At 39.6% G+C, this 22,709-nt stretch overlaps 1 protein-coding gene across 4 annotated transcripts in view; it reads right to left on the bottom strand.

The window, feature by feature from the left end:
* LOC127430671 (serine/threonine-protein kinase 32A-like) overlaps window positions 1–22,709 on the bottom strand; it is a 124,602-nt gene that overhangs the window by 13,550 nt on the left and 88,343 nt on the right. For all 4 annotated transcript variants that reach the window (XM_051680618.1, XM_051680619.1, XM_051680615.1 and 1 more), the window contains exons 7-8: window positions 2,081–2,170; window positions 19–122 (exon numbers count right to left, since the gene is read on the bottom strand). In XM_051680618.1, coding sequence (XP_051536578.1) covers window positions 19–122; window positions 2,081–2,170 — 194 coding nt within the window. The remainder of the gene's footprint in view (window positions 1–18; window positions 123–2,080; window positions 2,171–22,709) is intronic.

Raw genomic sequence — 22,709 nt, 5'->3', positions numbered from 1 at the left:
CATATGAGAGACTCTCACCTGTCCACGGAGAAGTTCATATGCAGTAATGCCTAAAGACCACCAGTCCACTGCGAACGAATACCCTGGATGTGTTCCCTCGAATGGCTGGAACAGTTCTGGGGCTGCAATGGTAGAGAAGACAACAGCAGATTATGCATGTATACATGAATGTGCATATATGAATTATTCTTTTGGTTACAGATCACTTTTGTTGAACTCTTACTGAAATACAGTAAGTGTAGCAGTTACAAACAGCATCTTTTCACATTACAAGTTACAGTTGATTTTAAAGTGTATCATTCTGCTTACACCAACAACATTTCTTAGTTTTGTACAATGTATGTTTACGTTTTAATATTAGCTGCCCTTTTAACAAAATTACTGTGGCACTACCATGGTACAGTGATGGTTTATTCCACTGTATTACAACTATTTTTTATATATACTTTGATATCCACATTCACATACGAAGGTATTTACATGTTAGTCCAAAGTACTTCAGAGAATATCATTGTATTTTTGCTACTTTTTGTTAGTGAATTACATACACAGAACACAATAACCCATAAAAAATATTATGAAAAAATTCAAAGAATTGTTTCTCTAAGTTTGAAAAATGTCATTATTTTCAAATGATTCTTCATGTCTTTTCTAAGCTTATAGTTCCATTATAAAATAAGGTAAAAATAAAGCTTATTAATTTATTCCACAGTCAAAAGAGTCAGATGATGGGGGGTTGATATAAAGTGGGTAGTATTCAACTTTATGTGATTTCAACACCATTGATGGGGGAGGGGCATATTAAACAAATTTGTCAAAAGTATGAGGTACATAAGTATTAAACTTAATTGTTAAAACTACTAAGGGTACTATAATTTTTCCTGATTCTTTATGTAGATTCACATAAATATAAAACATAACTAAACAGCAAGCACAAAATGTTTGCTACATTTCAGCTTTAAATTTATATTGTTGAAGTTACATTAAGCCATAGTACAACATTTTAAAAACATTATAGAAATCCCTTAAAAAATAAAAAGTAATTCATCTACAACCTGACATGCAGTTTACTTGTTTGGATCAATAAAAATAATCAATAGCAAACGGCAACTTTGAGAAAAGTTGCATTCAATTAGCAAACATGTTTTTTTAATTTTATCTGTAGGTCCTCACAATGCAAGTGAATGGGTACCAAAATTTTTTAAAGCACATAAAGACAGCATAAAAGTAATCCATACGACTCCAGTGGTTTAATCCATGTCTTCAGAAGATATATTATAGGTGTGGGTGAGAAACAGATCAATATTTAAGTACTTTTTATACAATAATTTCTCCCCCTTCCCAGTAGGTTGCGATAAGCACAAAGAATGTAAATCACCAAAAACAAAAGAAGAAGAATGTGAAAGTGGAGATTTATATTATAGAAGGACATAAATATTGGTCTATTTCTCACCCACACTTATGATATTGCTTCAGAAGACATGGGTTTAACCACTGGAGTCTTATGGATTACTTTTATGCTGCCTTTATATAATTTCTTGAGCTTCAAAATTTTGGTCACCATTCACTTGCATTGTGAGGACCTACAGAGCTGAAATATTCTTCTAAAAATCTCCATTTGTGTTCTGCAGAAGAAAGAAAGTCATACACATCTGGGATGGCATATGGGTGAGTAAATGATGAGAGAATTTTCATTTTTTAGCCTTAAACCAACATATTTTTACGAGGAAAACAAAACCAGAGCAAAACTAAACTTTACTTTAAAAGATGCACAGGGTAAAAACATTTTAGCATGTAGTACCAGGGTTGACGTTTGAATGACGTTTATAAAACGTTGGAAGGGAATGTGCTAACAGAGTTGTGACAAAGTTTCTGCAATGTTTGAAAAAAATATGTTTGAAAAAATAAAAGAAAACTTATGTATAATGTATAATGGCGTATTATGTCGTATTTCACCAGGATAATCTTATAACATAAGTAGGATAAAAATGTTATCAAAACCTTTTCACGATTAGTGCTACCTGGGTAGAAACCACTGTTCTCTTCTAGTGTTTATTCACAGTAGTATGAAAGCTCTCACCCATGTACGGTTTTGTCCCAGCAATAGATGTGGCTTTTAAGTCGTCTTTCACAATAGCAGCGATGTTGAAATCTGTCAGGTGTGCATGACCTGCAGAGAAGATATGAATACTAAACAAAACAGCACAGCATATAAAATGAGGCTGCAAGATATACTTTTGTTTAAAACAATATAAACAAATTAAAGAGAATAACAACTTTGCTAGAAATTAAATTTTTTGGTTCAGAAAAAATGGCTGTTGGCAACAATATGACAAAAAAGACAGAACAAACTTTTGGACATGGTTTGCAGACAAAATATATACACAAGTGAGAGTGTGAAAATGTGTTTTAAGGGAGTTTATTTTCCAAAAGTCCACAGGGCCAAAAGTCCCCAGTTGAAGAAACACCCAATTACAGGCCGAAACTGCTGCTTTGCCTCAGTAGAAACTTGGCAACAGCACCTTCCAAGTCTATTTCTTCCTTTCAGGCATAACAAAATGGGTTGATATGTGGGACGGTTTCTCCACTCATGCTGATAATGGGGTGACACTGCAGCAGCAGAAATAACAGGGAGTGCAGTGGTACGGCCAAAGTCAGCCGTTAACCTTGATAAAGATCTGCCATCGCCGCAGGGTGTGAGGGAACTAGAGCAGGTGCTTTGTGTTTGTTGAGGTGTGTGACTCAGGTGTGTGTGTGTGTGTGTGTGTGTATGTGTGTGTGTATGGTGAGACACAGAAGGAAGAGGCACCTGGGAGTCTTTTTCTTTTTTTTTTTTTTTAATAAGTGTATGTATATGTATCCTTATATTTCCATTTCATGCATGAATTATGACAAACAGGGTCAGGATTCTTTTTTAGTTATCTTCTGAGAATTTGATTTTAAAACACTTCATTTTGCTTAACATGGATTTTTCAGAAATATATTAATGTGTAGGGCATGCATTTCAATGTATAGTTCACCCAAAATATGAAAATATTGTAATTATTTGCTCACACTTATGTTGTTTTAAACACATCTTCAATAGAAAAAAGTGCAGAATGTTAGGGAGAGATAGCATCAGTCACCATTAAATGGAAGGCTAACATTCTGCCTAACATCTCCATCATCTCTGACAGGTTATGAAATGAGTTAGGAAATGTCTTTGTCATTACATCAATTGTAATGTTGTAAGCTACAACAAATATTTTATAAGAATTTCACCAATAAGTTATTCTGGGCAGTGAAAAACAATTAGGGCTGTTAATTGAATTTGTTAATTTTGTGTGATTAATTATACAGAATAAAACAAATTATGAATTAAAAAACAAAACAAATTGATTACGCCTACTGACTCGTAAATTACATATTTCCCTACCATCTGAGCAATTCAAGCTTGAAGTACATGTAACTTTTTATGTGCCGTATCAGCAGGGGGCAGTCAGCACGCTTCAACAATCCTCACAAGCAGTGCAGCCACAGAATCAGAGCTGCTCACATAGCTGTTCATGACAGCTGGATAAAGCACAACAGAATGCAGGGATCATGCGATTTTCAAAGTTTCAACTACTTTTAACTTGACAGCATCCTAAAAACACTGCATTTATTACCCTGCAAACCAGTCAGATGCTCCAAAAGTGTCCGCCATACAGTATATGTACATACAGTAGTCTGACAATTTAAAATAGCGCAGACAAAACGCAAAAAAGGGTCCTTTGAGAACAGCAACAGATTGATAAACTCAATAGCAAAATGGATTGCTGTCAACTGTAGGATTATGTTCATTGAAATGGGGATAAAACAAACAATATATTAACTTCTAAAGCCACTTTTTGTATCGTCTAATCAATTGTTTACTCGTATGCCACAATAATGCAATTTATTTCAATCTGAATATCTAAATGATATTTTACATAATTAAAATATAGTTAAAAAACTTTGGGCTTTTATTTGGTTTTTGAGCTGATATAAAGTGAGTGATATAAAGATGCTTACAGCAAACAGTACAGTAATCAACATATATGCAGAGAAAATTGTACTGTCTATGAAGTATTCAAGCCAGTAAAGTGTAACGTTTAATAAATTATAATGTGACTGGTTATTACAAAGCAATACCTTTTCCATTATGGCAATTTAGTAGACACATGGATGTGTCACGGTATCGGTGAGTCGATCTGTCTTGTTCTGTTGTCTGTGTGTTTTCTCCGCTCCCTCATGTGTTTACAGGTTCCATGTGAGAACGTGAGCGGCATCACTTAGCAACACTGTTTTGCTCCGCTTGTTCAGATGATCGGTGGCACCTGTGTCTTGTTTCCCTTTTCCTTTATAAACTCCTCTCGTGTTCTGTCCTGTGCCAGATTGTTTTGTGTAGTCAGTCTATGCAAGTCTTCCCTCTGTCGGTCTTGTTTTCTGTTTTTGCTTTTTTCAGTTTGTTTCTGCCAGATTGCTTTATTGGATTTTACTCGCCAGAACCCTCCAATCACCTTCTCTTCACCATTATCGCTCTGTCTGTGTTGCCCAAGTCGCCAAGCTACGCTGCAGTCTGTGTTGGATACTTACGTACCTCTTACCTGGACTTACTCTGTTGTGGAATTTACATTATTTCTCTGAACTCTTTAATAAACATTCATCACAGTTCCTCTGCGTTTGAGTCCATCTGTTCACCTTTGACAGGATAATCATGAATTTTATGTAACTATCAGGGCTGTCAATAGCTTACAATTTTTGTATTGAATTAATTAAATAATATGCTGATTAATTCATTAAATTAACTGCAGTTCATTGCATATATCAAAATATGTTGAAAAAACTCAAATAAAGATAATTCGATATATACAAATCTAAATAATTATAATATACTGTGAAATAAAATGTAATAATATTTATCTATAATAATAATATTATAATATCAGGTCCTCCTTATATAGGACAATAGGCGAGTCTTCATTTCGGCCAAAACATCCCAGTGGAGTGATTAATTGCATACATTTTTTAACATGTTATTTTTTATATAATGAATTGCACTGGGTTAATGTGTTAAATCAACCGCCTTAGTTGTACTATACCATTTGAATCTATACATTTAAAAAATAACATGCCTTTTAAATAGCACTATGCATGAAAGGATTATAGCGAGAGTCTGCTGTGAATGTTGTGTATGTGTGCAGTGTGCTGTTGTTGATATGAATGTAAAACAGCCTCATGCAGGAGAAGGCGCTACTACATTATATACACACACTGGAACTCACAGATAAAAAAAGACAAATGAGTTTCTGGCAACGCAATCATACACCAGGGATGCAAACTCATGAGGGGCGAAAAGGTGAGACAATCACTAGTCCACGTACAGGTTTTCTAGGTTTCTTTTTTAAGAATAAGCTAAAAGCATAATTTCCAGTGATTTTAATGATTGAGGTTTAGCAAATTATCTGCACAATTGTGCAAACTTAGCTGCATTAGCTGGTATTTTGGTGTGGCTTCTGTTTCACAAATTTGTACAATTTTATTAATTGATTAGTTCAGTGACGCCTTCTGGAGATGCCACTAGGTGGCAACAAATTAGTGTCTTATATGCTATAAATGAGTTACATTTTTACATTTTGTTATTTTGCAGATGCTTTTATACAAAGTGACATACAAATGAGTCAACAATATCTGCAATATCACACTCCCAAGTTCTCAAAGTGGCTAGAGTAGAGGTCTGCAACCCGACCCAGGCCCGACGGGACCCGAGAACCCGATGGGTTTTGGACCGGGTTTGGGTCAGTTTTTCAAGTAGGACTTCTGGTTCGAGTTGGGTTCGGGGTTGTATGAATGAAAAAATAAACAGGCTTACCGAACTTGTTTCGCGCTCACAGACACGTGCAAACGGACGAGTTAGGGGCTGTTCACATGAACATGTTTTTGCGCACATCTGTTCTGTATTCCCATTGTTTTCCTTTGTAAACACATGCTGGACGAATGTCTTTGACATTTACATGCGTCTCGCTTTTTCTTCAGTGTCTCACGCAGGACCGGCACTGTTTAAACACCATGTCAAGTTAAAAAGAACTTCAAGTTTTCAAAAACGAATGTTGAGACACCTGCGCTCTGTTTCATTCTTTGTGCTGCATCTAGATTGTTTTCAGTGCAGTTGTCCACACGGTCTCGTGTACGTGTCAGGTTCGGGTTTCATTTTAAGGCCTGTGCAGACCTCTAGACTGGAGTAGTATTGAAGCTAGCACAGAAGAGCAGGCAAGGACATTTTGAGACATCCACGATCAAAATCTGACAAGAGACTTTATAGTGTTTAAGCATTATAAGAGTTGGGCATCATGTATTCAGATAGAAGACAAAGGCAGGCCTAACACAGTCGTAAAACCTAACTGAGGTACACACTCCATCATAAATCTTACTGATAAAAACCGCGCCAAAATCAAACAAAGGGAGTCCAAAACAGACTACAAATCCCATGAAGCCTTGCTCACTAAAGGATCAAACTCTCAACTCCTATTGGATGAGGCACACAACAGAACGTCCCTCAAACCATGACATCATCAGGAGTAGAAATACCTCTGAAATGCTTCCGGGATTTGCTTCCAGCAACTTTGTTCGCCGAGTATAGACGTAGCTCATCGCTGCTCTCAGGTGCAACCTCATGGCACAAGGAAGTAACGTCCGACTTGAAACTGTGGCCATACAATCTCCATCTCGCTGGACGAGTTGAGATTACTCTGTGTTCAACCGAACACTCTAACGGATCCGAAGGAGACCGCTGAGCAATCCGCATCTTAATCTGTTTGCCTGCAGAAGTGAAGAGAAAAGATTTCTCTTCCCTCTTCAATCAAGTCGACGTCGCTGATTTCTCCGCCAGCCCGCCGAGAATCAGTAGCCGTAACGCCCGCCGGCAGAGCGAGGAAACGGCCTCACCCGAGCCTCGAGGAACCGATTCAGAGTTAAAGGACGGATGAAGATCTGCTGCGTTGTAGTCCAACCACGTTGGACTGTTGTGTATTTCCACCATCGTGGGTGAGACCGGCACACTGAGTTTATCCATTAAAGAACCAAAGACCGCGGGACCATTTATGAGCCGTTCACCGCGTCTCTGAGTGATAAACTAACAGCTGCTTTCTCTCCCACGATCGCGAAACCGGCTTTGGTGCCGCCACTTTATTCTCTCTCTCTCTTTCGTACTAACCACACACACACACACACACACACGCGACCCCTCACAAACATTCTCACACACACTTTTGGCTTGTAGATAACTTCGTGATAAAGCTCAGCTTTGTCCCTAAGTTATCGTACAAGCGGAGACACGCGGTAAACGGGCAGATGGCTTCTCTCCGCCCACATTCGCGGCCATATTCTCTGGCCGGAAATCTCACGTGACGTACTCTCCACGAGGGTCACATTCGCCATTTTGTGCGCGTCACACCTTACACACACACACACACACACACACCTACATTCCTCTCCTGTGTTATAGGATTATTTTGGTTACCATTTCTAATCATGTCACTATTTAGTTTGTAGTTGTAAGTCAGAAGTTTATTGACTGCATTGTATTGATTATTAACTGATATTACTGCATAAATAAACTTTGTTATATTTCAAAGAGAAGTGTTTTGGTTTGTTTTGCATACACCTGTGTCAAATGCTGACAGGGGATGTCAGTGCTCAGATTCAAGCCTTCATTGTTTCTTTTCGAAGGTCGATATTCTTCGGATGTCGATTTTCCTAAGAGAACAATCTAATATTGAGACTGTTATACTATCTGGTTATTAGTCCCTGATTCCAGGGTGGTGCCCCGGCGATATTAATCCTTATTAATATTCTATTGATTTTTGACCACTACATTTTTTGATCACAACAATACATAGCGCACTACATTTACTGGTGCCCCATATGAGGTTTTAATGAGTTAGATTCTATTATTTAATTTAAATATTAATTAATAACTAAAGAAATAATTATTAATTATTTCTGATAGTAACACTGATCTAAACAACCAGTAGAACCTACATAAGAAAGTAGATCTATAATTTTCCTTCAGTTTGTGAACTGCTGAGCATGATTTTTCAACAAAAAAGACAACAATAACAGTCTAATAATAATGAGATTCAATAACGTCCTTACCTTCTACTTTATTCAAATTTGCATGTCTACAGATCTATTGACAAATCTACTGACTTCAGCATTATTAGAATAAAGCAGATCTGTAATTTTTCTCAGAGAATGAGAGAATGACTTTTATCAGAAAAGACAGAAATAATAGCCTAATAATAATAATTATGAGTTTCAATAATGTCCTTTTGTCATTGTAAAGCATATTTTACATGAGTTGAGTCGAGGTGTCAACACTACTCAACGCCAGCATCAAGCGCTACATGACAAGCATTGCAAAAAGCATCACAAAGGGTTGATTTTACTTGCCATGCAAGAATACAGGAGATGTGCACATTAGACATTAAAAACATATATTTGGAAGAGAAAAAAACTGGCAATTTCTTTGATTGCAGAAAGTAAAAAGAGGACTTGTTTATGTTAAGGTATTAGTGTTTTCTTGGTGAATGTAATAACTGTAGTTCATTAACTGGGGTGGATACTCAGAAGCAATAAAGTAATATTTAATTAAAATAAATAAAGACATTCAATATCTCTTCAAAAATTTGTAAAGTTTTAAAATATTTCTTGTAGCTTTGTACACTAAAAGACACCATTTATGAGGCAAAAACGTGTGTGAAAATATATTTGGTGTAAAGTTGGAGCCGGTATTTACTTCATAAACTTCAATGTGACTTGAGTCACATGAAAGCCCCATAATGTATAGAAAAAGTCACTTTTATGCATAATAGCTCTTCCACCCTTCCAACAGGACTGCGGTTGCTAAGCACTCTATTGGCCGCTGCTGTCAATCACACGGGAGTCTACTAATACTGAGGATGTTTGTGTTTACTCCTACCTAAAGGAATCCCCTGCTCTGTGACTGTATCGTCAGCTGTGCTACTCCCAATCATGATGTACAGTTTGTTGTATGTGTTCTCTATCGGCCTCTCTGGGACTGTTTGGTCTCGTCCTGCTCGCCTATGTCTCACTTGCATCTTGACGGTGTTACATGATGCTTGAAACCTGCTTTGCTGCGCTCTCATTGTTCATTGTTTTGTAATGCATATTTGTTATACGTTTCTCTGTTTAATGTTTTATGCTTAATTTCTGTACAGTGCCCCCCTTCTTACCAAATGGGGACAGAATGAACTAGGACTCAGTTCATATGGACATCTTTTTTTTGCTTCCAGTCACCCAGGGCTCACTTCGCCAGAGGATGGCTAAGGTTGATAGGCTCTTCTTACTCCATCAGGGGAATAACTTCATCAGAGACTTTGCATGTGATTTCCTCATAGCTGCTGAGGGGCTGGACTATGATGATCCCACTCTTAAAGACCTCTTCAACTGTGGGCTCAGTGAGCCTCTTAATCTGTGGGAGTTTAACGGAGGAATATTCTGTCCTTTTGGGAGTTTGTGGACTACATCTGCCACCGTGGGGATCCGAAACCCCCTGTACTGGAGGGGCCTGCCCAAGCTTTTTTTTCACCCCTCCACCCATGCATGTACAGTTCACCGGTTCCCCCAAGACTCTGAAGAAGAGCAAAAGTATCCTGCCACATTCATCACTGCGGCTCCCCTGATGGGGGTCTGCCACTGCTCCCTTATTGGCACCTTGAGCCCTCAGCGTTGCTTCACCCCGTAACAAAATGTAGAGGGGAGGAGGGCTCTCACCTCTTCCATTATGACCACGGAGGCCATTCCACAGCCACCAGCGCTCCCGCTCATGGTTACATAGGCTGTTCCACAGCCGCCAGTGCTCCTGGTCATGGCATCTGGACCCTTGGGGCCTGCCCTCAACTCATTCCCTTACCCTGCTGTTGCCACCGATCCAGCCCACTTCCTAGCGAAAGCCAGCATCTCAGCCCCTTCCCCTGTGGCAGCCACCCACACAGTCCTGCTCCCTGAGCCCGGTCTCAAATTCATCTTGGAGGCCAGTATTTCCTTTATTCCCTCTGCCCTTTGCATCACTGTTACACCTGGCTCAATGATGCAACATAAAGGGGAGGTGACACATATGGATAAACTAGACAAAAGTGTTTATTAACACCAAAATCAAATAAAAAAGCAAATATGACATCAGTAATCAGTAAATGCCAGTCAGTTATGAAGGAAAATACATGAATGTGCTGTGTGGGGTACGATTGAGTGTACAGATGCACAAAATCACAATAAACAAAACTCATGTGAATATACCATCAGGCCTCAAGCCCCTGTCTGTTCTGCTAAGCCTCAAGCACTTGTCTGTCCCCTCAAGTCTGGTTCTACACTGACCTTCAGATCCACTGCCTCCATGGTCTCATGCTCCAGTCCTGGAGCTGCCTGCCCCAGTCCTGTCCTGAGCCACTAGAGTCTGCTTCCATACATTTAGACATCTTCACCACTACATCTACATCCTTGAATGGCACCCAAGTTCTCCCCACTTTGTCCCTGAAGGCTGATTTTATCCCTCAGCTAATCCCTCCAGACCTCTGTCCTAAGCCAGTCCAAAAAGACCTTGCAACCTTGCCAGTTCCACCAATGTCAGCTTCCCAGTCTGGACCCTCAGGGCCAGCTTTCGATCCAGAACCATCTGAGATGGTAGCTTCTTGCCTGTCTTGGTTACCTGACTGCCACCTGTGGCTTGCCTTGGCCTGCTAGCTTTGTCTACCCTCTGGTTCAGTCTCCAAACCAAACCATCCTTTTACACCCTGTCTCCATCCAGTCTGCCCGTTTTGGACTTTGTTTTTGTCCTTCAGGATTATTTGTGTTTACCCTTTTGAATAAAAACTTTCGTTTTGGATCTGCACTTGAGTCCTTGCCCCTTAGTTACCCAACCATGATAGAAGCATTAAAAAGAAGCTGCTTGGCAATTAGTTTTTTGCTGGTTTCACACATGCTCAACATCCGCCCACACCTTTTTTGCCTGCGGAATTTCGCCATGCAAACGTAAATGTGACCGTGCCTTTATTGCAATTACCTATATCTCAGGAAAATATCTAATCGCACCACTTCAACATTCAGTACACACACAGTTTGCGCAAATACACCCACACTGCAAATACACCCAATCCCTCTTGCACTTTGTGCTGGCACGAAAATTTTGCTTAAAATTAATGCTCTCACGAAAATCAGATAAGATGCAGCGCTTGGTCATTGTGCGTAGCGTTGCGCCTAGCTCGGTCATGAAAATAGAGCATCATTTTGCATTCATATTAAATAAATTCTCTTTCAGCTAAGGCTGTTTATTATATAGGGGTCTTCTACTTGGTAGATAATAAAATTATTACTGTGTGTATATATATATATACTACCGGTCAAAAGTTTTGAAACGCTTGATTGAAATGTTTCTCATGATCTTTTGATCTGAAAGCGTATGCTTAAATGTTTGAAATTAATTTTGTAGACAAAAATATAATTGTGCCACCATATTAATTTATTTCATTATAAAACTAAAATGTAATAAAAAAAAAAAAAAAAGTTTTTGTAATTGATGACTTGGACCAAATAATAAAGAAAAGCAGCCAATAAGTGCCCAACATAGATGGGAACTCCTTCAATACTGTTTAAAAAGCATCCCAGGGTGATACCTCAAGAAGTTGGTTGAGAAAATGTCAAGAGTACATGTCTGCAAATTCTAGGCAAAGGGTGAGTACTTTGAAGATGCTAAAATATAACACAGTTTTGATTTATTTTGGATTTTGTTTAGTCACAACATAATTCCCATAGTTCCATTTATGTTATTCCATAGTTTTGATGACTTTATTATTATTCTAAAATGTGAAGAAAAAAAAAAAATATATAATAAAGAATGAAGTGTTTCAAAACATTTGACCAGTAGTGTATGTATATATGTGTGTGTGTGTGTGTGTGTATGTATATTGTAGAGCCGAGGAGGGCGGGGCCGGGTTGGAATGAGACACACCCGGTCCCCAATCAGCCTGATGGGGCGCGCGAGGGATAAAGGCGGCCGGGGACGACAGTTCGAGAGAGAGAGAATTACAGACAGCTGTGCTGTGTTTTTAGTTGTGTGTTTTTGGTTGTGTTCTTGGTTAATAAATTATTATTTAAGTTGTCAAGCCGGTTCTCACCTCCTCCTTTCCTCTAAACCCCCTTACACTGGTGCCGAAACCTGGGAAGGAGGAGGGATTCCCGTCGCAAAGTCCTCGACACTGCCGTCCACCCAGGGGAGCGCCGCTGCCATCCGACGGGGGACGGAGTAGCCCGACTACCCGGACGCGGGGAACGGCCGCCGTCCGCGAGGCGAGTGGGGACGGGACTCCCCGACCGCCTGGAGCGAGGGAGCCGCTGCCGGGGGCGGAGGAGTGCCCTGCCATCCCCCGGGAACGCGGAGGGGTCGAGAGAAGACCGCCGTCCGCGGGGGGAGGAGGGAAGTGACTCCCCGACCGCCTGGAGTGGTAGGGCCGCTGCCAGGGGTGGAGGAGAGTCCCCACGGGACGCCGGGAACGCGGAGGGGCGTTCTGTCCGCTGGGGGTCGGAGGTCTGACTCCGGTCCGCCCGAGGAGGAGCGGCTGCAGTCCGCCTGAGAGGGTGGAGTAGTGATCGAGGACCACGCGACGGCGCATCAGAGAACCGGTGAGTTTCTTTTTCTCTCTCTCCTCTCTCTCTCTCTGCCGCTCCGTGTTGGCCTTTCCCTCGCCATTTTGTGTTGTTGTTTTTTTTTCCCCTCCTGTCTCCTCCCAGGTCGAGGAAGGCGGGGAGGACCCGCCGGCAGTCGGGGCATAAGGCACGCCCCCCCCACCCGGAGAGGAAGGGTGAGGGGGGATGTACGTCATGCCGGGGGCTCCCCGGCCTGAGGCAACGCCGGGAGGAGTGTAGAGCCGAGGAGGGCGGGGCCGGGTTGGAATGAGACACACCCGGTCCCCAATCAGCCTGATGGGGCGCGCGAGGGATAAAGGCGGCCGGGGACGACAGTTCGAGAGAGAGAGAATTACAGACAGCTGTGCTGTGTTTTTAGTTGTGTGTTTTTGGTTGTGTTCTTGGTTAATAAATTATTATTTAAGTTGTCAAGCCGGTTCTCGCCTCCTCCTTTCCTCTAAACCCCCTTACATATATATATATATATATATTTAATGTATTTTATCATTCGTTTTTCATCATTTTGGTCATATTTTAGCTTTTTGTTTTTAAATGCAAAAATTCCATACAGTGCTGTGAAAAAGTGTTTCCCCCATCTTGATTTCTTCTGTTTTTGTGTATACCTCATACTAAATTGTTTCAAAAATTCAAACAAAATCTAACATAAATCAACGGCAACCTGAGTAAACACAAAATACAGTTTTTAAATGATAATGTTATTTATTGAAGCAAAAAAGTTATCCATTACCAACCGGGCATGTGTGAAAAAGTATTTGCCCCCTTAGTTACTAAATCTATGAAACTGCATTCATAATGGGGTTAAGCTGGACTAGACGCACCCAGGCCTGATTACTGCCAGCCCTGTTCAATCACATCAACACCTAAATAGAACTTTTTCAGCAGCATGAAGTTGGCTAAAGGGTCTCACCCAGTAGCACACTATGCCAAGGTCGAAAGAAATTCCAGCAATGATGAGGAAAAAGGTGATTGAAATACATCAGTCTGGGAAGGGTTACAAAGCTGTTGCAAAGGCTCTGGGATTCCAAAGAACCGCAGTGAGAGCCATTATCTCCAAATGGAGAATAATTGGCACAGTAGTGAACCTTCCCAGAAGTGGCCGAACTTCCAAAATTCCTCTGACAGCACAGCGACGACTCATCCAGGAAGTCACAAAAAAGCCAAGGACAACATCCAAGGAACTGCAGGCTTCTCTCGCATCAGTAAAGGTCACTGTTCATGACTCCACTATCAGAAAGACACTGGCCAAAAATGCCAGCCATGGAAGACTGGCGAGACAAAAACCACTGCTTACCCAGAGAAACATTAAGGCTTGTCTGAATTTTGCCAAAACACACCTTGATGATCCTCAAACCTTTTGGGAGAATGTTCTGTGAACTGATGAGTCAAAAGTGGAACTGTTTGGAAGACAGGGGTCCATTTCATGTTGCGTAAATCAAACACAAAATTCCACAAAAAGAACATCATACCTACGGTCAAGCATGGTGGTGGAAGTATGATGGTGTGGGGATGTTTTGCTGCTTCAGGGCCAGGGTGACTTGCAGTAATTGAGGGAAACATGAATTCTGTTCTCTACCAGAAAATTCTAAAGGAGAACGTCCGGTCTTCAATCAGTGAGTTGAAACTCAAGCGCAACTGGATAATGCAGCAAGACAATGATCAAAGCACAGGAGAAAGACCACCTCTGAATGGCTCAAAAGAAGCAAAATGTAAGTTTTGGAGTGGCCTAGTCAATGTCCTGACTTGAACCCGATTGAGATGCTGTGTCAGGACCTTAAATGGGCAGTTCATGCTTGAAAATCCAGCAATGTGGCTGAACTAAAGCAGTTCTGCAAAGAAGAATGGGCCAAAATTCCACCACAGCATTGTGAAAGACTGATCTCCAGTTATCAGAAGCGTTTGGTTGCAGTTGTTGCTGCTAAAGGTGGCACAACCAGTATTAAGTTACTATTAAGTTAAATGGGGCAGTTCGTTTTTCACATGGGTGACATAGGTTTTGGATAACATTTTGCTTCAATAATATTTATATATATATATATATATATATTTGAAAACTGTATTTTGTGTTTACTCAGGTTGCCTTTGTTTTATGTTATCTCATTTTAAGATCTAAAACATTTTATTATGAAAAATACACAAAAACAGAAGAAATCAGGAAGGGATTAAATATTTTTTCACAGCACTGTATATTCCATGAATAAATATATGTCTTGAAATGTAATATATTGCTTATACACTGATCAGCCACAACATTAAAACCACTGATGGGTGAAGTGAATAACATTTATTATCTCGTTTCAATGGCACCTGTCAAGGTGTAGGGCTTTACTGGTTGTTTAGATCAGTGTTACTATCAGGAATAATTAATAATTATTTCTTTAGTTATTAATTAATATTTAAATTAATTAATTGAATGTAACTCATTAAAACCTCATATGGGGCTCCAGTAAATGTAGTGCGCTACGTTTAGGAGCAAGTTTGGTTATTAGCAATAATTAATAATTATCAAAGATAATTATTCATTATTAAAATCAATAGAACATTGATGAGAATCAATGTTAGCTTTTTTTTTAATCCTTTAAATCAACAATTATCAAAGATAATCGTTAATTGTTAACATCGATGAAACATTAATTAAAATCAACACTAGCTTATTGATCATTCAAATTCAACAATCATCAAAGACAATTATCAAAAATCAACAGAATATTAATAAGGATAAACATTGACGGGGCACCACCCTGGAATCAGGGACTAATAACCAGATAGTATAACAGCCTCAATATTAGATTGTTTTCTTAGGAAAATCGACATCCGAAGAATATCGATTTTCGGGGAAAAAACAATGAATGAAGGCTTGAATCTGAGCACTGACATCCCGTCAGCATGACACAGGCATATGCAAAACAAACCAAAACACTTCTCTTTGTAATATAAACAAAGTTTATTTATGCAGTAATATAAATTAATAATTAATACAATGCAGTCAATAAACTTCCGACTTACAACTACAAACTAAACAGTGATATGATTAGATATGGAAATAAAAATAATTCTATAACACATGAGGGTGTGTGTGTGTGAGAGAGCGAGTGTGTGTGTGTGTGGTTAGTACGAGAGAGAGAGAGAATAAAGTGACGGCCCTAAAGCTGATTTCGCGATAGTGGGAGAGAAAGCAGCTGTTAGTTTATCGCTCAGAGACGCGGTGGATGGCTCATAAAAGTCCCGCGTTCTTTGACTCTTTAATGGATAACTCAGTTTGCCGGTCTCACCCGCAATGGCGAAAATGCACAACAGTCCAATTTGGTTGGACCACAATACAGCAAAACAAATTCGTGATAATTGATACCCTGAGTATTAATAATGAGAGGACATGGCGATCCGTAAACTGTACAAGCAAAAACCTTGAAACACAAGAATAACACACTATAATATTCTATCTCTGCTCAGACGTAAACCTCTTACTTGAATCGCATGAGGACACAGGTAGAATGTGTGTCCCTCCGTCCTTTAACTCCGACCTGGTTCCTTGAGGCTCGTGTGATGACGGGAGGCCGTTTCCTCGCTCTGTTGGCGAGCACGGCTGTTGATTCTTGGTGGGCTGGCGGAGAAATCAGAAATGTCGACTTGATTGAAGATGGAAGAGAAATCTTTAATCTCTTCACTTCTGCAGGCAAATGGATGAAGATGCGGATTGCTCGGCGGTCTCCTTCGGATCCGTTAGAGTGTTCGGTTGAACACAGAGTAATCTCAACTCGTCCAGCAAGATGGAGATTGTATGGCCACAGTTTCAAGTCGGACGTTACTTCCTTGTGCCACGAGGTTGCACCTGAGAGCAGTGATGAGCTACGTCTATACTCGGCGAACAAAGTTGCTGGAAGCAAATCCCGGAAGCATTTCAGAGGTATTTCTACTCCTGATGATGTCATGGTTTGAGGGACATTCTGTTGTGTGCCTCATCCAATAGGAGTTGAGAGTTTGATCCTTTAGTGAGCAAGGCTTCATGGGATTTGTAGTCTGTTTTGGACTCCCTTTGTTTGATTTTGGCATGATTTTTATCAGTATAATTTATGACCTGGTATGTGGGGGCTTGAGTTAGGTTTTACAACTGTGTAAGGCCTGCCTTTGTCTTCTATCTGAATACATGAGGCCCAACAAAGGGGTGGGATATATTAGACAGCAAGTGAACAGTCAGTTCTTGAATTTCATGTGTTGGAAGCAGGAAAAATGGGCAAGTGTAAGGCTGAGCGACTTTGACAAGGGCCAAATTATGATGGCTAGATGACTGGGTGAGAGCATCTCCAAAACGGCAGGTCTTGTGGGGTGTACCTGGTATGCAGTGGTTAGTACCTACAAAAAGTGGTCTAAGGAAGGACAACCGGTGAACTGGCGACAGGGTCATGGGCGCTCAAGGCTCAATGATGCACGTGGGGAGCGAAGGCTAGCCCATCTGGTCCGATCCCACAGAAGAGCTACTGTAGTACAAATTGCTGAAAAATGTAATGCTGGCCATGATAGAAAGGTGTCTGTAAGGGGGTTCAGTGGAAAGGCGAGAACCGGCTTGACAACTTAAATAATAATTTAATAAACAACTTAAACAAAACACACAACTATAAACACACAGTACAGCTGTCTGTAATTCTCTCTCTCTCGAACTGTCGTCCCCGGCCGCCTTTATCCCTCGCGCGCCCCATCAGGCTGATTGGGGACCGGATGTGTCTCATTCCAGCCTGGCCCCGCCCTCCTCGGCTCTACAGTGTCAGAACACACAGTGCTGCAGACCAGTCAGAGTGCCCATGCTGACCCCTGTCCACTGCCGAAAGCACCTACAATGGGCACGTGAGCATCAGAACTGGACCATGGAGCAAGTGGCCTAGTCCGATGAATCATGTTTTCTTTTAGATCATGTGGATGGCTGGGTGCGTTTACCTGGGGAAGAGATGGCAGCAGGATGCACTGTGGGAAGAAGGCAAGCTGGCGGAGGCAGTGTGATGCTCTGGGAAATGTTCTGCTGGGAAACCTTGGGTCCTGGCATTCATGTGGATGTTACTTTGACACGTACCACCTACCTAAAAACTGTTTCAGACTACGTTCACCCCTTCATGGCAACGGTATTCCCTGATGGCAGCGACGTCTTTCAGTAGGTTAATGCGCCCTGCCATACTGCAAAAATTGTTCTGGAACAGTTTGAGGAACATGACAAAGTGTTCAAGGTGTTGACTTGGCCTCAAAATTCCCCAGATCTCAATCCAGTTGAGCATCTATGGGATGTTCTGGACCAACAAGTCCGATCCATGGAAGCCCCACATCATAACTTACAGGACTTAAAAGATCTGCTGCTAACGTCTTGGTGCCAGATACCACAGGACACCTTCAGAGGTCTTGTGGAGTCCATTCCTCGACAGGTCAGAGCTATTTTGGCGGCACAAGTGGGACCTACATTATATTAGGCAGGTGGTTTTATTGTTGTGGCTGATCGGTTTATACAGTCACGGGTGGAAATAGTACTGAAAAATCATACTCAAGTAAAATTACTATTACTTCCCAAAAAATGTAGTGTGAGTACAGTAAAAGTACCAGTCCTAAAAACTACTCAAGTAAGAGTAAAAGAGTAGCTCATTTAAAAGTACTCACGAGTAGTGAGTATTGAGTACTGAGTTGCAAAAACTATACCCCATTATAATGAACACTGTATACTGCAATTTCAAAATGTAGCACACATACCGTAATTTACACTCCTTTTTATGGCTGTTTGCCAGAAAGAACAAAAAATATAGGTATTTTATAGGTATTTTTGACTGCCAACTTTTAAAATACATCCCTTATCTATGATAAACACTACATGAATCTGATTCCCCCAAAAAATAAAAGGGCGACATGATAACAAATAAAAAGATGAAAAAGTTATCTTCAATACACTGATCACCATTTTAAATTGTAATGTATGAAACCAATACATTAAAATCAGTTTATGTGTAGGGTCTAAAATGCCCTTAATGTCGACAAAGCGAGTTATTGTTGCGCATAAAACATGTTCAAAACAATGCAAGGAATGCTAAAAAAATGCTAAAAAAGCAGTGTCACTTGGAGTGTCATGTCCCGCACAATAGAGGACATAGAGCAGGCATGGGAAAAGTTGTTTGGTACAGGGGCCACATCTGGCTTTAAAGGAATAATTCACCCAAAAATGAAAATTATCTCATCATTTACTCGTCCTTATGCCATCCCGGATGTGTATTACTTTCTTTCTTTAGCAGAACACATTTGAAGATTTTTAGAAGAATTTCTCAGCTCTTTTGGTTCATACAATGCAAGTGAATGGGTTCCAACATTTTGAAGCTCCAAAAATCACATAAGTCATCATAAAAGTAGCCTAATCCATGTGACTCCAGTGGTTAAATCCATGTTGTGAGAAACAGATCAATATTTAAGTCAGTTTTTACTATAAATTCTCCTCCCTGCTCAGTCAGTCTCCACTTTTACTTTCACTTTCACATTCTTGTGTTTTTGGTGATTCGCATTCTTCATGCATATCGCCATCTACTGGGCAGGGAGAAGAATTTCTAGCAAAAATAGACTAAAATATTGATCTGTTTCTCACCCACACCTGTCATAGCACTTCTAAAGACATGGATTTAACCACTGGAGTTGTATGGATTACTTTTATGCTGCCTTTATGTCCTTTTTGGAGCATAAAAATGTTGGCACCCATTCACTTGCATTGTGAAGACCTACAGAGCTGACATATTCTTCTAAAAATCTTAATTTGTGTTCTGCTGAAGAAAGAAAGCCATACACATCTGGGATGGCATGAGGGTGAGTAAATGATGAGAGAATTTTTTTATTTTTGGGTGAATTTTTCCTTTAAGTAGTACATGGGGGCCACACTGTAATCCTTTTGAGATATAATGTTCTGCACTGATTTAGTTCTTGTAACTTTTAAGCCCAGAAATAGTTGTATTCTCATTCTAATGCATGATGCTCAATTTTCTGAAGTGTATTTGTGACTGGTGGAATGTTCTGCCTGAAGTATTGCTCTACAAAGGTTGATACTTTTTAATCAGGCATTAGAAAAAACCTGATAAAACTAAGAAATATGATAAATTATTTTTATCATCTCTACTTTCCTGGTAATTTATTATACAAATTAACACTCTCTAAATCAGGGGTCGGTATTATTAAAAAACTAACAATATTATTAAACAATATTATTATTATTAAAAATGTCACTGTTTTATTATATTAAATTAATACTTTTAAAGCTACTAAAGTTTACTAAAGTCAGCCAAACGCAGTGAAGGGTTTTCTCATTTTCTTGTTATTGTTGTTTAATTAATAGCCTTTTAATGACATACTAGACAGTGGTCTTTTCGGTTACACTTCAAGTCCGACATTTTGATACAAATACGCTTTTCGTCCCACTGTTTACATTCACTTTAGACATAAACGACTGTGTTTACATTAATGCCTCACCAAGGCAGGCATGCACTGGCGGAATTATAAGGTGTACTGTATTTGATCGTTTAGGCGAGTACCCGCATTAGCGCTCTCGGAACACACGCGCATGTACATAAACATAAAGTGCCTGTCAGTCAAACAGCGCACACCAGGAAATAAAAAGTCAATCTTTGATATTTTATCTAGATCAACCAACCAGTGGTGCTCTTGCTATTGCGATCGATGTAATGAACGCCCCTGGTCTAGATGTAGAACATAGAATAAGTATAGAAAATACTCAAAAGTTTATCATCGATATCGATATCCTGATAAACATCGAGATCGTTTTATCACCCAGCCCTATTGATAGCATTGCATTAATCTCTCAAAGCAACCCAATAATCTCAATGACAGATTAGCCTAAATTATAGCCTAAATTATAGGCTATAGACATGTAGAATCTAGTAAGCAGAAATATGAAATTTACCTCGAAGGCAGAATTAATACTGATATCTGGCATGAGCAAGCTAAACTCACATGACACGATCAAGCAAATGGCCTTTTTCACTGCGAAAATCCCTTTCAGGTGTTGAACTGCTGTTTGAGGCATAGTCCACATCCATTACAGCTGGCACCCGATCTACAGCTACCGTAAAAATTTTCTATGCGTGTTTTGATTTGACGGGAGTCATGAGACATTTGTAGCCAATCACGTTGATGCACAGTAAAAATAGCACAGTAAAAGTACAGTTACATCACTTAAAATGTACTCAAGTAAAAGTATACCATTTTTAAACTACTTAAAGTACAATTTCTGGGAAAAACTACTTCATTACAGTAAGTGAGTATTTGTAATCTGTTACTTTACACCCCTGTATACAGTACTGTATATATTTTGTTACATGTCTGTTGTTTACATATACGTAAAATGTACTATTTACAAGTATTTAAATTGATATGTAGAATAAGTGCTAAATTGGTACTGTCTTTTTAAGAATGTAGGCAGTGTCTCACAGGAGTGTTGTTTTGGTTGAGCACACATAAGAATGCAGTCACACAGCTTCACATCTGTGCTATGTTTGATTAGAATTAAATGTTTTGTTTTTGTTGTTATTGATCGACAACTGACTGTAAAGAACAGAAAGAGTATTAAAAGAGACATTATTCAATGAAAAATGGATTGTGTGCATTTTATCTTTGGACACACATTATACAAAACGAGTCAAACCAAACTTTTACTCTCAACACGCAGTGAAAGGCTCTCGGTGCTGAAAAAGATTGATCCTGGGATTTTCGATATCTGGATCGTTGAGATGGAGAGTGCGATTAAGGGGAAAATTTATATTTTTACCCATTCCTAATCCCTATTATTTATATTTAATTTTATTTGTGTACCCCCTGGAACCTGCTTGCATACCTCCGAATGGGAATCACTGCTCTACAACATGTGAGTGTAGCAGCAAAGTAAAGGTGAATATACACTAATAAATGCTATGAATACATTGGTTTCAATGGGGGATGGTGCATAACAAGGACATAGATTAGAAACACAAGGAGTCACTATGTCATGTGGCACTATGACACTATGTCATGCGACCAAAAGTTGAGAAAATTGTATGATTTGCTACAACAAACTATGACATGAACTGGTCCAAACAGAACATATTGCCACACCTGCTAACAGCAATTAAAATTAGAATATTTATCAGCCATTTCTTATCAGCCAAGAAACTGTATTTTGAATTGTTTTCATTTTATGGCTGTTATTTCACTGCATATTAGGCTTTGTTCACACTGCAGAAAAAAATAAAATACGAGTTTTTAGACTGACTGTTCAAACTGCAGGTTATATGTGGACAGATTTTATTTTATTTTTTCTTTCCAGACTGCAGTCACTTTTGCTAGCACGTCTACATTAGTAGTCGTTGTAACAATGCAAACTTGCATATGTTCACTATGCGTGAATGTTTAACAATGGATGATTTGCCATTGCTTATGCTTTTCATGAGGGCAGGGTCCAAAAATGAACACATTTGTCACAGACAATGGCTTAAAAAATGATAGAGGTGGCATATGCAATGTTTGTTGTTGCTAGGGTTTACAAGTATTTTGGACAAAATGTGACTTCCCATACGGGAAACCAATTGTCCTAAATTTTAGTGGGGAAAATCTGTTTTTTCTGTCTATGTGAACATAGCCTAAGTAACAAACAGTTAATTGTGTCACTCGCAGTGTAATTTAAGTCTTAGTTTAAGTTTTAATCTATGTAAACTGCACCTGTCATAAAAACAAAATACATAATTTCCTGATCTAAACTAAAAAAAAAAAAAAATGTCTGATGTCTGGACTATGATTATACATACACATGGTTTGATGTACCGGTAATAAGTACTTTCTATAACTAGTTTAATTTCACGTTTAGACTGCAAATGTCACATCCACAATGCTGGAAATGCTCAAAGAGGTCATGCATGACTTGAAATATTCAATTACGTATTGTGGCATATACTTAGACAGATGAAGACTAGCTTGACTTTGCAAAAACCCGCTGTATA

The sequence above is a fragment of the Myxocyprinus asiaticus genome, chromosome 40 (assembly GCF_019703515.2).
Source record: "Myxocyprinus asiaticus isolate MX2 ecotype Aquarium Trade chromosome 40, UBuf_Myxa_2, whole genome shotgun sequence".
NCBI classification, from domain to species: domain Eukaryota; kingdom Metazoa; phylum Chordata; class Actinopteri; order Cypriniformes; family Catostomidae; genus Myxocyprinus; species Myxocyprinus asiaticus.
Note: the sequence above shows the minus strand (reverse complement) of the source record. Positions and strands in the feature narration are given on the sequence as shown.